Here is a 17,348-nt window from a genome sequence, read left to right as displayed (position 1 = left end):
GACATTTATTCTTTTTTAGATTAAATATGAATTGTACGGATCATATTGCCCTGGTCCAACCAATAGAAGTTTCTGGTGTGCAGAATAGATTCAAAGTTTTATGTAAGCACATTACAGTGAAGTAATTTAAATTTATGAATTATTGTTTTTTTAGTACTACTTTAAATTATAATCAAAATTAGTTTAACAGAAACTTGAGTCATTTTATATTGGTTTAAGAATCTCTGTGTGGATATTCATCTGTAGGGCTGCTGACCAACAGAGAGTTAAAAAAGAATTTAATTTCTATCCCTTCCCAAATCTCAATATGTACTATTTTGTAGTAAATTATCTTTTTGTCTGTCTTTCCAGGTGGGTTCCTGTGTATGCCGACAAAGAGAAGCAGCTGGCAGTTATGTCAATAGGATTCCTTTTAAAAAATGACAATGATAGCATTGTATGGAGAGGACCAAAGAAAACAGGTGAGATATGCAGGCACACTGATGCTGTTACTCGTCTGTTGATTTCAGTGACTCACTGCATCCAGCACTTTCTCAACTTAGTAATACATCTCACACAATACTCTCCTTTCACTGCGAAAGGAGCAGAGAAATAGTGTCAAATTGAAACCTTTTGTGTCAGGGTAAGGTTTTCTGGAGCTTAGTTTGCAAAAGGCATAAATCTTGGTTAGAAAGCCAGTTCAACACACAGTTTTAATCATTTCGCATTGATTACTCCAGTGCATGACATACAGTGTTTGCTTTTTTAGTAAGTACAAAAGTGACAATTTTAAATTGTAAGGCTGTCATTTAGGTAATATTATGTGACATATTATAAGGTTCATTCAAATAAACCTGGTCAGTGCGTCTGCCGTTGCTTTAAACGTAACATGTTCTAATGTTTCTCGGGCGACAAGAGACAGTGTGTTATTGGGTTTCAAGGTACAAACATCTCTCAATTCAGTTAACTTGCACATTGTGTGTATCCGATCCTCTTCTCTGGGTAATCAGCTACGTTGATCTCCCACAAGCTTCTTTTCCAAAGACTATAGCTGGTTAAGGGAATTTATTAAAATACTTCTCTATTCTTGAAATAATTTTGGTACTCATATAATACTTTTCAGTTCAATCACTATATATTTCACAGATAATAACTTCTGCAAGCTAACTTATCCCTTAAATGTTAGACTCATTTACTCGTATTGAAATAGCATACATGTGTCTTGCTTTGTTCATAGCCAAAACATGAAACTCTTCAAAAGTCTCTAGTCTCAAGCGAGTCCAATACATGAATGTGTGTAGCACTCTATATTCAACTGTTCAGTAGTCGTTTTTACAATCATCACAGACACTTCACACATCAAAGAATACGACATAATTATTCATTGAGTTCTCCTCACGTCTTCTGTCGTGCTGGCGGCAAACACTTGTTGTCGTCCGTGACTCGCCCCTCTTACAACCTTCACATAGAAACATGTGGATCGGTAGAAACGTTCTCACTCTCCCGCACTTGTACCTAAAATATTGGGTGTTCGAGTCGGTTGAAGGCTGGGTGTTTCTAGAATTTACACTGAAATTCTTGAGACACTACAGTGGCACCACGTAACTGCGGCTGTGGTGGCGCCATCTATTGGTGGAGAGACTGATGCGTGTACACTTTTGATGTTGCATAATGCCAGTGTGGTTTCACACCAAATAGAAGGTGGTCGGTGGTCACACAAGTTATTGTCCACTACCGAACATGCAGGCGAGTAAGCAGGAACAACAAAGAGCGATTCAATTTTTGGCAGCGGACAGAGTTAGAGGCCGTGAAATATATTGATGGATTAAGGCCATGTATAGTTAGTACAGTCTGAGTCGTTCAAGTGTTGTGGAATGGCGCAAATGATTCCTTGAGGGGCGCAAGTCACTGGAAGACGATGCTCATCCTGGACAGGCTCATCGTGTCATCACACTGGAAATGGTTGCGGAAGTGAATAGTCTTGGACAACCGCAGAATCACCATGGACGAGATCCATCGGTTATTGGGTATTAGCGTGGGCCCTGACCACACCATAATGCATCAGCACTTGAACTTTCGAAAAATCCGTGCGCAGTGGGTTCCCACCAACCTACCGCCAAACAGTGCTATACTCAAATGGCGCTGTCTTTCAGTCATCTGCAACGTTACCATGAGGAGGAATGCGGCTTTCTGTTGCTTATTGTCACAGGTGATGAAACATGGTGTCACCATTTTGAACCAGAAAGCAAGCATCGAGCAAGCAGTGGAAATATGCGACTTCACCACCTCCAAAGAAATCATAGAATGTGTACACCAGTTCTGGTAAAGTCATGATGTCCTCCTTTTTTGACTACAAGGGCCCACTGCTTGTCAAGTTCCCGGAACAGAAACCACCACCAGTGGCCAGCGTTATCAAGCCGCTTTACAGAACCTTAGACAAGCCATCAAATCGAAACACCGAGGCATGTTATCCAATGGCATTATCCTCCTATGTGATAATGCCTGCCCACACAAGCCCAATGCGGTGGAGACGACATTGCTGCAGTTTTGGTGGAAAAAGCTGGAACATCCAACATATAGTGCCGACCTTTCATTGTGTGACTTTCATGTGTTTGGACCTCCAAAACAAGCTATTCGCAGACATCGATTCGCAGTGGATGACAAAATGTGTGACTGGGTCCAGGCCTGGATCTGACAGCAGCCTACTAGCTTCTTCAGGGATTGAATCGACTGGCTAGTGTGGCAATGGGATAAATGTGCCAACAGTTTTGGCAACTATTTTTGAATATGTGTACTGTGACAATAAAATCATTACCATTACCATTACCTTACGCTATTGATCAGGTTTCATTTGACCTCATATTAAGGAAATGGGAGAGTAAAATTTTCTAAGAGCGAGCAGATGCTGTTATTCAATCATGTGGAAGTACCAACAAGTGCCAGCTGGGAACTGTAAACACTTCAGCTCCAACATTCTGTTGGGAATACAGCAAACTCGTCACTCTTGAGTGAGACTGCGAGCGAGCTCAGCAGAAAATCATTAGAAGAGTGTGGACCAAACTGCCCTCATAAAATCGTGTAAGATACATTAGGTGGTACACACCACCACCTAGCTGGGGTTTGACTAAATAGTAAATACACTGTGACAGATTCAGTAAGTAAACGTAGTGGAACTGAAGACCTCTGATGACTCAAGAAGAGCAGAACTAATTCAGTAATTATGAATGATGTAGAGTAGAGCCTCTCCTCACGAAGTACTCCACACCCACTAGCCTAGAGCACTCGATCAGTAGGATGAATGGTGTTCATGTCATTCACACTTGATTCTGTGGTTGTGGTATGGTGAGATGTTGTGTGTTAGACTGTTCTAATGTTGGTCTTTGTGTGAGACTGTTCTAGTGTTGGTCTTACACTTGCTGCCTTATGAGGAAAATGAGCAATCTGTAGCCATGGATAATGAAGTCCAGCATCCAGTACTGGTGTCAGCACAGCAGCCAACATGTTTGGTTAGTCCAGGGGTCTACAATCATGGCTCTGGTCTAGGGAGGAAGCTACTCTAAAACTCTAGGATCACATGCGTGGGACAGCCTACCATACCATGAACTGTTTCCCTTGTTGCTGGCTCACCCTTGTAGTTGAATCTAGGTCTGAACCCTTCATGAGATCTGTCACCTGATCTAATGTCAGATGTATTTACTTTTACCCTCTTTCTTTTTTTTTAATAATAATCTGGTAACCATAGTTTTATTTTATTTCGAGTCAAAAACATTACAACAATATTTACAATATATACAATATAACAAATCAGGTCAAATCATAAAAGAACAAACTAAACGGTATTAGCCCAAAATTGTGCAACGGCAGCAGCATTGTCTGAAACATCAACAAGCTCTTGTGTAGAACATGATACAGGACATCTAGGACAGTTAATTAAATGTTTGGTAACCATAGTTGATTCTCTTGAAGTAGAGGTGCCTCTGAAATCCCATGTATAGTTGAGGAAAGGCTTGACTTCATGTTCTGCCACTGTTATTGGCACAAAAGAAGATAACATACTCATATCATGGAAAAGCACATCCACTACTTTCCTTTTACAAACAGACATTTTCTTGAATGGGTGTACAGATCTTTAGAGTTACTTGTGAATTAGAGTAGAACACAACTTTTCTTACTACATATGCCTTGAGGGCTCAACATGATGTGCCAGATGGCCTAAACCTTCGCTAATCTCTTTTCCACCGTCTCACCGTACCTTTTCCCTTCTCTTCTGTCCACATCACTTCTTCCTTGTCCATATCATGCATGGCCTTGTCCCCTTACCACACCACTGTTCCTCCTTCCACCCCCATTAGTCCAGTCAAATGATGCTCAAAAAAGCCAAATAGCGGAAAGTTTTGTAGAAGTTTTTTTGACAAGCCTTCGAGGGTGTTGAACACAGTTTTTCGAAGTCCCACCAAAATTTCAGCCTGAAACGGGTTAGAAATGAAAAACAAAGAAAAAATGAACTTCTTCGACTTTTCGCTTGTAACTCTGAAATGACACAATTTTCAGCAAAGTTGACTATTCATGAAAATAAAGACAATTAAAGTTCCTACAAAATACAGCTTTTTTTTGTCAGACCAGCCATAGTACATGAATTGTTTGTTAGTGCAATTTCAAAGCTCAGGACGTACCCCTCATGCCCTTACAGTAGTTTGCTGCACATCCATTGTCGAATTCCATCCTCTAGTAGTATCATGATGTTATTGGAGTGGTTGTGGTTGACACTTGTCTTGGTGGAAGTGTAAGAAGTTTGTGAGACACTAATCACCTCCCCCACCTGACAGGGGGAAGGCTTGTCCTATATGTTGGTCTCCTGTAGTGGCAGATGTTTGAGTTTACCCTCGGATGGATGCTTAGGGCATATCTGCAGTCAGTAAATTCAGTTTAAGTGGATAAAATGTCGTACATAATGAGTTCAAGTGGGACATGTTCTATGCGATGTTGTATGGTATGATTGGAGAATAGTGTCATCACTTACACCAAAAGTGGGCTTGAAGAATGCTCTTGAAACAAGTAAGAAGGGGAAGAATATGATAGCTGCCCTTAGAAGGGCAACATTTTCATTAAGGTTCATGAACCATGTCAAAGAAAATACACTAACAAAAAACTATAAGGGGCATTCAAAAAGAAATGAGCCGGAGGCATAATTACAGAAACCAGTACCTGTATGTTAGAAGTATTGACCCTGGCTGTTGACACTTGTCCCACTGTGATACAAGGTGGTGAATGGCTGTCTCATAATATTCCTGGGGCTGCGATGTTAACCAGTTCCTCACGTACAGCTGGACGTTGTAATCCGAGGTGAATCATTTGCCCCTCAGAGTCGTTTCAAGGGTACCAAAAAAGGCATAATCAGAGGGAGAGAGGTCCAGACTTCATGGAGGGGGCTAAGAAACTCCCATTTGAATTTCTGCGGGAATGCCACAACTGTGTTGGCCGTATGAGACCTTGTATTGTCATGAAACAGAATGACCCCACTGGTGAGATTGCTGGGTTGTTTTGATTTGATCGCTTGGTGAAGGGTGGTCAGGGTTTGCGAGTAACGCTGGGCATTCACTGTTGTCCCGTGCTGCAGGAAGTGAATTAGAAGGGGGCAATCTGGGTCAAAGAAGAATGGCAGCATAACCTTTCCTGCACTCATGTGGATGACAAAGTCCAGCTGTAAGTGCAGAACTGGTTACCATTGTAGCCCCGGCAATTTTATGAGACAGCCATTCACTGCCTTGTGTCACAGTGGGACAAGTGTCTCAACAACCAGGGTCAGTACTTCTAATATACAGGACTGGTTTCTGTGGTTGTGCCTCTGGATCATTTCTTTTTGAACGCCCCTTATAATTGTTTTGGAGGCTAAGAGGGCAGTGGTTCGTTGCAGCGGAAAAGATACTCGATCTGTTCAACCAGATTTTGATTTCAAAATCAACAATTTTTTGTTTGGGTTGGCTATTACACCAGAATTTCTGGCTCAACAAAACAAGCTCCCAGCCAATCATTGTAACCTAATGTATTGTATGCATTAGCTGCGGCTGCGATAGGCTGCTCTGAACCTTGCTGAGAGACGAAGCAATCATTTAGGACACTCGGTAATATGTTGAAATGCAACAGTTCCTGTCGTTGTTGCAGCAGATGCCCAGGATCACATCTAGCAGATGAAGGTCTTGCATGGGAATCCAAAGCAAGTTTTTTTTGTGAGGGTGGGTGGGGGGTGGGAGGTCCATATGCCACAGAAATTGATAGTGCTATGCAGCAAATTTTCAACTAACTCAGTCAAAATAATGAGGAGTGTCAGTTTTACATTAAACTGTTAACAGAGCAGATCTGTGGTTACTACCATCAAGATTGAGAAAACTCAACTGTTGAAGTATGGAATTAATAAAGTGACTGCCTCATCTGCGACGATACAGGAAGTGTGTGTATGTATTGAAACAGCAGCAGGTATACATGGTGAAGATACCAATCGCACGCTTATCACACAGCAAAATATCCCTCTCCAGACCAGTTCCTTGCAGAGATCGATATCCTCCTCCCTAATACTGTTCAAAATTTCATTAATCAACTAGCGATGCAGGAGAAAATTAAAGACCAAAAGTATGGTCAGAGCACACAGCACAATGGCAGTAGATAGATTCAACTCTTTCTTGTCACCATTGCAAATTGGCCTGTCCACATTCGTGTATAAGGCGACTGGCTCTCACAAACTACTTCATGTACTGTCTACTTTAGGACAAAGGATCAGTATGTTGTGAGGTGTTTGCAATGATACCAAAGGAACTGGAATTCGATCCATCCACATCATTTCAAGTTGTCTTCAACAATGTTGACTACAACACCCAAAAAACCACACGAAGGTAAGCCATATTTCAGATTGTTCTTGTTATAATTTTGCATTGTGAAATCTCATGACCAAGTTATTGTAACAAACACTGTACACTGGTTTCAACTCTAATTATTTACCTATCACCTGGTATGAACTGAAATTAGTCACCTTTTATCTTACTTAGCTGTAACGTACCTACATATGTTCTCATTTTGCTGATGAATCGAGTGAAGACAGGGGCATTAGTGCACAAAGCATGAAGAGGATGAAACTTCTTTGAATTTTTTAAAAAATTTGTTTATTTTTGATATAATATTATGATAATTATTAGTATTGTCACCAGCTGCAAACTAAATCATAATGATTGTCATTTACATGAATTATTTGAACAACTTTTAGTTGTAGGAATGGTGAAAGCTTTCATTTTGCCATTCGAATGAACATCACATCATACTGCAAGATGAGGAGTTGGGTTTTAGTGGTGGTACGTGAAATGATGTTCAGACTAATTTTTTGTTTTTTTTTTTTTTTCATGTTTGACCCACCTCCAGGCCTAAATTTTGGTGGGTCTTTGAAAATTTGGATTCAGCACACTTGAAAACACATAGGAAGCTTGTCAGAAAAACTCCTACAAAACTTCCCTGTAAGAATTACCATTTGATTAAATTATGTAGACATTTGACTCTCTCTCTCTCTCTCTCTCTCTCTCTCTCTCTCTCTCTCTCTCTCTCACACCCCCCATCCCCCCTTTTCACCTCCCCCCTCTCCCTCTGTTTTCCTATTTTCCATCCATCTCCCTCTTTCTCTCTTCCCTCCCTGTCTCCCTCTTCATCTTCATATTCTTCTTCTTCTCCTCTCCCACCTTTCCTTCCCCCTCCCCCCCCCCCTCTCCTTCTCCCATCTCCCTATCTCTTATATGCTCTACCCTCTGAATTCCTTTCGCCTTGTTGTACAGCGACTGGATCATCTGTCGGAAGACCTACCCTGCACTATCCCATTACCCCCTCCCCCCATCTCGTGCATCCTTCCCTATCCCCTCCCCACTTCCATCTGTCCAGGCACCTGCTATCAGTAATCAACAGTCAATCTTACAATGGCCACGGATGTATGTGTTCGGGCACCAGTGTGGTTGTGTGTGTGTATGTATGTGTACTTCTGCTACAGAAAGAGCAAGAAGTGGAAAGCTAGTACAAATATTATTTTCTGTTGTGTGTTTTTATGCACCACACATCAGTCAGTTGTAAGTGAGTGGCTTTTTTCCCTTTATTTTACATAAATATGAGAATCAGAAATTGGGAAGAGGAACAAATGCCTTTTTCCTTCTGGCCATGATTAGGACATGCAAAACAGGTCACAAAAGCTAAATGCTATGTAATCACACTTCAGGTACAGAATCTACTCACTAAAAAAAGGAAGATCAAATTGTAATAAGGAGATCAAGTCCATTTTTAACCCAAAAACACAGTATTTCGCTTCCAAGCCAAAAACTTTTCTCCTTGTCCCTGTATGTTAGACGAGTGGAGCTCAAACTTGTGAAGAAGTTCTGACACTAACTTGTCACTTGGTAAGCAAACACTAGATACTGATGCACCTCAAACGAAATGTTGATCTTCTTTCACAATTAGTAAAATGTTGCTGGCTATTATGCTGTGGTCAAATGGATTTCATCTCTTTCAGTTATTTCATCCATTATCTTTTAGCAGAGCTTCATAGAGCAAAGTAGATCTGCAAATTTTGAAGCCAGTGTAAGTTCATCATGTAAATGATATTGTTAATATTCCTGTTACTGCACCTGGTAACTTCATATTTTTGAAAATTGTTCATACTTGTATACCTTTTCAACCATTTCAAGTATAATTAACTATTGACCAAAGACTGTGTAGTAATATTTATCAAGAAAAAAAGAAAAGAAGAAGAGGAGGAGGAGAAGAAGAAGGAAAGGAAAACATTTGCAGGCAAGTCATACAATGTACTTTACATGTTTTTATTTGCAAACAAATATTAAGCAGCTCCACAATATTTCCTTATCTTCTGCAGTAATAACCTGAAAAATTATCGTGATACAGAAATAAAATTTTTGTGAGTTTATAATTTGCAGAAAATTGAAGAAGAAAGTATGTATCTCATCTGAAAATATATCTCTGTCATCCTGAAGATTGACACAATTAGAATCCAAAGAAGCTTTTATATATCATCTCCAGACTGATGTTAATATCAGTACATTTACATCAGTGAACATGTTAGTTAGTAACACAAGTGAAATATTTAAATTTATTCCACCGTAATGCATTTTACCAGGTAGTTCCTCAGTTCGATCTCAAATATATATAATGCTACTTAAGGACTCACTTGTAAGCTGTACAGATTTTTCAGGTACTCAACATATTGTCCTTTGATAAACTTACAAGGCCTTTGACTGATATCAGCCTTTGATAAATGAGCAGAAATGTCTGAATCTCAGTAAAACAAGAGTTTTCTAGTTTCATGTACACACAGTGTTGTTTCATGCACATGCAGCAGTTTCAAGAAATTTTACTAATGAAGGAAAAATATATTGCTACTGTAGGGGTTGCCCACTGCTGGGCTGGAAACCCCTGTTTTGTCAGGGTGTAAACCAAGGGACAATAAAACAATATTCAAAATTATTCCATTTATTACTCAGAATACAAGTCATTTTTGTGTCTTTTGCAATGATTGGTGGCTCCGTAATCTGAAGAGGAATCCATTGAATGGAACAGCAGAGTCAAGGCTGCTGAGGATGCTGCATCAGCTCAGAGTGGAAGTCAGTGACATCAGGGTGCAGCAGTTTGACACCCACTGGTGAGGTAGACACGCATCATCAGTAGCCTAACCTGGAGATGACAGTGACTGCAATGTGGGTGTTTGATTCGCATTCCACTTTGGGGGGGTGCTCAGTCCCTCCCAGACCACTGCCCACATTGTCCTATCATGTGGACCACAATTTCGGATGCTGTGGTAATGTGCTGGATGCTGAAACTGGCCCACCATTTGAGGTGTTATATGCCATTTAGACAAACAAAATTTCACACTCCGTGTGCAGTACAAGGAAAGATGATCGTGACAGAACAATATCAAGTAGGGAGTAAGTCACAGAATATATACTGTGCACAGATGTTTGTTTTCGTATGTGCAGACATTAAACATCAGGTTTGGAATATGAAAAAACGGCCAGGTACAACGACAAACAAATGGCTTCACTTGCTGTGGCTGGGACCTTTTACATTTTAGTATCCTGACTTGACCATCAAAGAGCAACCACACTCTGCAAAAGTTAAAAAAGACAAGATGGTTTTGTGACAAATGCAATATATTGTAATCTGGAATGCCATGTTGAGCCTTAAAGGCATGTATAGTACGAAAACTTTTGTTCTACTCTAATTCACAAGTTGCTTTAATGGTTTGTACACCCATTCAAGAAAATATATGTTTGTAAAAGGAAAGTACTGGATGTGCTTTTTATGAGTAGAAGTTACCTTCTATTGTGCCAATAACAGCTGCAGCACACAAAGAAGTCAAGCCTTTCCTCAGCTACACACGGGATTTCAGAGGCACTACTTAGCAGGACCTCTACTTCTAGAGAATCGACTATGGTAACCAGATTAAAACAAAAAAAAGGAAGGGGGGGGGTAAATACATCAGACATTACGTTAGGTGACAGATCTGATGAAGTGTTCGGAGTCAGCTTCAGCTACAAGGAGAGAGCCAGCCACTACATAAAACCTTAAACCAGTGGTTCCCAACAGGTGGTCTGCGGACCCCTGGTGGTCCGCGAGCTATGCCAGAGGGCTTCGCAAGATGATATCAGAATAAAAAATATGTTAAATATATTTTGTATGATAACAGATTTTTTGTTTTGCCGCTCAATATTTTTTCAATAATGAATATGTCAATGTTTTTTCTAAGTACCAAAAATAGAAAATGTATAAAAACACTCTTAATTTGGCTTTTTTAGGTACTTGATACTGTGATATGACAAGGTACCAATCATGCTCGATGAGGGAGTCCTCGGGAAAATTTTGTTGGGAACCTCTGCCTTAAACCCACAAGGGAAACAGTTCATGGTATGGTAGGCTGTCCCACGCATGTGATCCTGGAGTTTTAGAGTAGCTTCTTCCCTGGACCAGAGCAATGATGGTAGACTTCTGACACCAGTACTGGATGCTGGACTTCATTATCCATGGCTACAGATTGCTGGATGACCAAGAATGAAGTGCTTGGATTAAAAGAGGTGTAATCGGGGGTGTTATTTTTCACCCCTTCTGTTCAGTCTATGCATTGAAGAAGCCGTGGTGGAAATAAAAGAAAGAATGAAGAGTGGGATTAAAATCAGTGTGAAACAGTATCAGTATTAACATTGCTATCTTTAGTGAAAACAAAAAAGAATTACAGGACTTGTTGAATAGAAGTTGCCATGTCCTGATGGATTCCAAATTTGTTTTTACAAAGAGTGCTCTACAGCATTGGCCCTTTACTTTGCTTGCATTTATTGTGAATCTCTCACCCAGCACGATGTCCCAAGTGACTGTAAAAAAGTGCAGGTGACCCCTGTGTATAAGAAGGGTGAAAGAACAGACCCCCAGAATTACAGATCCATGTCCTTAACACCAGTTTGCTACAAAATTCTTGAACATATTCTGAGTTCAAATATATTAAATTTCCTTGAGACCAAAAAGCTTCTGTCCATGAATCAGCATGATTTTAGAAAGCATCACTCATGTGAAACTCAGCTTTATCTTTTCTCACGTGATATACTGCAGACTGCAGACTGCAGATGAAAGGCAACAGGCAGATTCCGTGTTTCAAGATTTCCGGAAAGATTTGCACAATGACCCACTGCAGACTGTTAATGAAGGTACAAGCATATGGAATACGTTCCCAGATATGCGAGTGGCTCAAATACTTCTTAAGTAATAGAACCCAGTACGTTGTCTCAATGGTGAGTGTTCATTAGAAACAAGAGGATTGTTGGGAATGCTCCAGGGAAGTGTGATAGGACAACTGTTATTTTCTGTATACATAAATAATCTGGTGAACAGAGTAGGCAGCAATCTGTCGTTTTTTTTATTGATGATCCTGTGGTGTACGAGAAGGTGCCAAAGCTGAATGACTGAGAAAGATACATGATGACTTAGACAAAATTTCTAGTTGGTGTGATGAATGGCAGCTAGATCTGAATGTAGAAAAATGTAAGTCAATAAGGATGAGTAGGAAAAATAAACCCACAACATTAAAACACAGTGAAAGTAGTGTACTGCTTGACACAGTCACGCCCTTTAAATATCAGGGCGTAACATTGCAAAATGGTATGAAATGGAACGAGCATATGTAGACTGTGGTAGGGAAGGAAAATGGTAGACTTCAGTTTATTGGGGGGATTTTGGGAAAGTGTGGTTCATCTGTAAAGGAGACTGCATATGGGACACTAGTGTGACCTATTTTTGATTACTGTATGAGTGATTGGGATCCACATCAGGTCAGATTAAAGGAAGACATTGAAGCAATTCAGAGGTGGGCTGGTAGAAGCAATTCAGAGGTGGGCTGGTAGATTCAAACAACATGCAAGTGTTGTGGAAATGCTTCGGAAATTCACATGAGAATCCCTGGAGGGATGGCAGAATTCTTTTCAAGGGACACTATTGGGAAATAGAGAACCAGCATTTGAAGCTGACAGTAAAACAGTTCTACTGCAGCCAACATAATTTTTCGCATGAGGGCACAAAGATAAGATATGAGAAATTAGGGCTCGTATGGAGGCATATAGACAGTCGTTTTTCCCCTCGCTCAAGAAAAGAAATGGTTACTAATGTACAGGGCACCCTCCGCCAAGTGGTGTAGAGTGGCTTGCGGAGTATGTACATAGACGTAGATGAAACACATCCGATTGATAGGCATTCACTAAGCTTTTCCCAATGTGTTTGATTTGACAAATGAACTGTACTTGTCCCCCTATCTAATAATCACCAGCATTTTTGCATGGACTTCTATCAGTACATTAATAGTTAGCAATTATTATAATTTTCTTTGGTATTTATGTCATTTCAAGGCGCAAGTTCATTTTATTTGTGAGTTTCCCTCTAGGTATACTGACGTATGCTTTCACTGCTGCTGTTTGGCGCCTTGGCTGATTGAGATATCTGCTGCAGGGGTGCTGCTTGAATTTGTATTAGTTAATTGGCATTGAACTGTGACCACACCAATTGTGCAGTACTCCCATTACTGTAGTTGAACCACAGTACATCACAAAAATAGTTGTTTCTCCAATCTACATAAATCAGTAGACTTGAAGTTCATGTTGAAAAATTACTTTATTATGTTAACTAATCCTTCTGCCACTTCTTGGTAGAAAACATTATAAGAAAATGAAAAGCACAATAATGTATACTTTCTACAGGATTAAGTTATTCAGATTAACCTGTTTTTGGCTTACAAGACTATCATCATACTTTGACTGACTATCGTCTTCAAAGAAGTTACAATGTTCGTAAAAAAATATTGCAAAAGATGTTACTCGTCTAGACTGAGGCACAAAAACACAGTAAATGACATCTTTGACACTGTAGTGGTAATGGAATTTAAAAAGTAAAAAGTTGAACAATAAATAAATCTAAAAGAAACAAACTAGGAAAAACATTAACACTGAACTTGAAAAGCAGTTCCTATGTAACAGTTTACAATAAACAAACAAACCTGTGAAAATAATTTTAGTACTTGACTTACCCCTCGTCCAAGTCGTGGGAGATGGGCAACGGCACAAAGTAGGGGACTGCCTATAGGGGCGATGTACAGCGGGGACTTCGTGTGCCCCAGGACCGCTACGGTAGCTGAGAAGGCCCTATGGGAACCCTGAAACGTGACGGCTAACGGGGCTCTGGTGAAGCTGCGATAGGCCTAGCAAGCCAGTAGTGGATAAATCAACTGCTTTTAAAAAGGGAACATGCCTCGGATCACGGAACGGATCTAAAGGAAACCGACCAAGCAATGGAAAAGGATTACGAGATGGTTTACGACTGGGCACCCTAAACGTAAGGACTCTAACTGGGAAGTTAGAAGAAATTGTAGAAATGATGGAAAGGAGGAAATTGGACATCTTGGAACTTGCTGAGACTAGGTGGAGAGGAGTTGGTGAAAAACCACTAAGTAAAGGATGTAAACTGTACTGGATAAGGAATGAGAGGGGAAGAAATGGAGTGGCAATAGTGGTTAGAGAGGGTCTGCAGGAGGAGGTGGAAGGTATTAATGATCGAATGATAAAAGCCAGAGTATGGGTGAAAGGAAAAAGCATTGAAATCATCCAAGCATATGCCCAACAGGTGGGGTGTACAAAAAAGGAGAAGGAGGAATTTGAAGATGACATGCAAAAGCAGCTAAATGGAGGAAATCAGATTATAATAGGGGACCTCAATGCACATGTTGGCACAGACAGGAAAGGATTCGAGGAGATAATGGGACCAGAGGGCTGGGGGAACCGAAATAGAGAAGGAAAATTGTTGCTGGAATTCTGCAAGAGGAATGGGCTGGCGATCGCAAATTCCTGGTACAAGAAGAGAAGTAGTCACAAAATAACTTTGTACAGTGGGGACTGGTCCCAAACTTCAGTAGTAGACTATATACTAGTGGATAGGCAGATGATGAGCAGCCTCACAGATGTTAAGGTCATTCCATCTGAGGCCTTAGACAGTGACCATCGGCTGTTGGTAGCCACCCTGAGAGAGAAAAAAGATAGGAGGGCAAGAGAAATACAGGAGAAAAGGTTGAAGACATGGATGCTGAAAGAGGATGAACGGAGGACCCAGTACCAGACACTGATCAGGAAGAAACTGCCAAAGGAAGATCAGAGAACAGTGGAAGAAGAATGGGGAGATTTTAAGAGGGCTCTAGTTGAGGCAGCTGAGACTGTGTGCGGAAGAACTAGCACGAAGAGGAGAAGTAGGGAAACCCCATGGTGGAACAACATATGTAAAGAGGCAGTACTCCGAAAGAACAAAGCCTTCAGAGAATGGTTCCAGACCCGAACAGAGGAAGCTAGGGTAAAATATAAGGAAGGCAAGAAAGCGGCACAGACCATAGTAAGGGCGGAGAAGAAGAAGTGGTTGGAAAAATTGACAAGAATGTTAGAAGAGGACAGTGAAGGGAACAAAAAAGTACTTTACACCATGGTAAGAAATAAGAGGAACGACAGAAGCGAGTGCCTGAGGATCATGGATAATAATGGAAGAGTTGTGGAGGAAATGCATGAGCTCAAAAAGATTTGGAAGGAGTACTTTGAAGATCTGTTGAATGCCGCCAAGCGGGTAACTAACAGCGATGGAGAGCCTAAGGCAGCAGACGATTATAATAGTGGGGAAATTGATGATCTAACTTGGAATGAAGTGGAAGAAGCCGTAAAGAGGATGAAAGGGGGCAAGGCACCAGGTTGGGACGAAGTAACAGTGGATATGATACGAGCAGCAGGAGAAGTAGGAACCCAGTGGCTATACAGAGTGCTGAGGGTGGTGTGGAAGGAGAACAGAATTCCTGAGGATTGGAAGAAAGGAATTATAGTCCTGATCTTCAAGAAAGGGGATAAAAGGAGATGTGAGAACTACAGAGGAATCACCCTGCTGTGCCACTGTGGAAAAATCTATGAAAAGATCCTGGAGAAGAGAATAAGAAGCAGTATTGAAAGTAGACTGCAAGAGGAGCAGCACGGTTTCAGACCGGGAAGATCAACAACGGACCTCATATTTGCGGTAAGGCAACTGCAGGAGAGGCACTATGAGTACGGGAAGGACTTAAACATGGCCTTTTTGGATATTGAGAAGGCGACTTAATCTGGCCTTTTTGGATATTGAGAATGCGTATGACAGTATCTGTAGGGACAAGCTCTGGGATGTGCTGAACGCAAAAGGGATAGATGAAGAGATAACACGAAAAGTCAGAAAAATGTATGAGGGAAGTGAGAGTTGTGTGAAAGTGGGGGGGGAACGTACTGCATGGTTCAAGCTGGAAAATGGGCTGCGACAGGGAAGTGCACTTTCGCCTTTATTATTTATTATTGTTATGGATGAAATCCTACAGCAAGTATCAGATGCAATTGGAGATCATAAAATGAAAGCAGTGCTTTTTGCCGATGACCTGATGTTATGGGGAAATTGCGAGGAGGAGGTGCAAGAGCAGTTAGATGCATGGGAGGCAACGGCAGCACAGTATGGAATGCATTTCTCTGCAAAGAAAAGTGAAATAATCGTCACAACAAGGAAGAAGAATAGGCCAAATGTGGATATAACTTGTGGAGGGGAAAAACTAAAAGTGGTAGAGAACTTCAAGTACCTGGGAAGCGTGATTGAAAGTAAGGGGGGAAACGCAATGGAAATAAATGAAAGGTGCAGAAAAGCAGGGCAGTTCTACAAATGCATTAGGGGGCTTATTTGGAGCAAGGAGGTGCCACAGAAATCCAAGGGAATTATATACCGAATCTACTTTGTCCCAATATTGGCATACGGAAGTGAGACATGGGTAATGCACAAAAGCGACAAAAGTAGAATACTGGCTAGTGAAATGATGTTCCAGAGGAGCAGGTTGGGTGTAACAAGACGAGACAGATTGCGAAATGTGTATGTGAGGGAAAGACTAAAGGACGAACCAGTACAGGACAGGATAGAAAAATCAAGACTGCAGTGGTATGGACACATGAAGAGAATGGATGAGGGAAGAATTCCAAAGAGGATGTTTGATCTGCAACTGGAGGAGAAGAGGCCCAGAGGAAGACCAAGGGATAGATGGGTGAAGGGAGTGAAGGAATGTGTGATGAGAAGAGGAGAGAACTGGAAGAAGGTGGAAGAGGGGGAATGGTGGAAAGACAGAACACGATGGAGAGGCTTGTGTTCCCGACAGACCCAGCCAGTGGCTGGAAACTGTCCAAGATGATGACTTGACTTACACGAGGTATTAGCACATGGAAATTGATCCAGAAATGAAGTGAAAGAAAGAATTAATAATTGTAACAACAGGATTGTCGAGTACATAAACAGTCACAGTAAAATAAAAAGAAATGAATAAATATATTTAAAAAGAAAGATGATGAGACTTACCAAACAAAAGCGCTGGCAGGTCGATAGACACACAAACAAACACAAACATACACACAAAAATCTAGCTTTCGCAACCAACGGTTGCCTCGTCAGGAAAGAGGGAAGGAGAAGGAAAGACAAAAGGATATGGGTTTTAAGGGAGAGGGTAAGGAGTCATTCCAATCCCGGGAGCGGAAAGACTTACCTTAGGGGAAAAAAAGGATAGGTATACACTCGCACACACACACATATCCATCCGCATATACACAGACACAAGCAGACATTTGTAAAGGCAAAGAGTTTGGGCAGAGATGTCAGTCGGGACGGAAGTACAGAGGCAAAGATGATGTTGAAAGACAGGTGAGGTATGAGCGGCGGCAGATTGAAATTAGAAATTAGCGGAGATTGAGGCCTGGCGGATAGCGAGAAGAGAGGATATGCTG

At 41.0% G+C, this 17,348-nt stretch overlaps 1 protein-coding gene across 1 annotated transcript in view; it reads left to right on the top strand.

The window, feature by feature from the left end:
• The window catches only part of LOC126188928 (cytosolic Fe-S cluster assembly factor NUBP2 homolog), a 77,092-nt gene that overhangs the window by 25,480 nt on the left and 34,264 nt on the right, over positions 1-17,348 (top strand). The window contains exon 3 of the mRNA XM_049930649.1: positions 352-461. Within this exon, the coding sequence (XP_049786606.1) occupies positions 352-461 (110 nt within the window). The remainder of the gene's footprint in view (positions 1-351; positions 462-17,348) is intronic.

Source organism: Schistocerca cancellata, chromosome 5, assembly GCF_023864275.1.
Source record: "Schistocerca cancellata isolate TAMUIC-IGC-003103 chromosome 5, iqSchCanc2.1, whole genome shotgun sequence".
NCBI lineage: Eukaryota > Metazoa > Arthropoda > Insecta > Orthoptera > Acrididae > Schistocerca > Schistocerca cancellata.
Note: the sequence above shows the minus strand (reverse complement) of the source record. Positions and strands in the feature narration are given on the sequence as shown.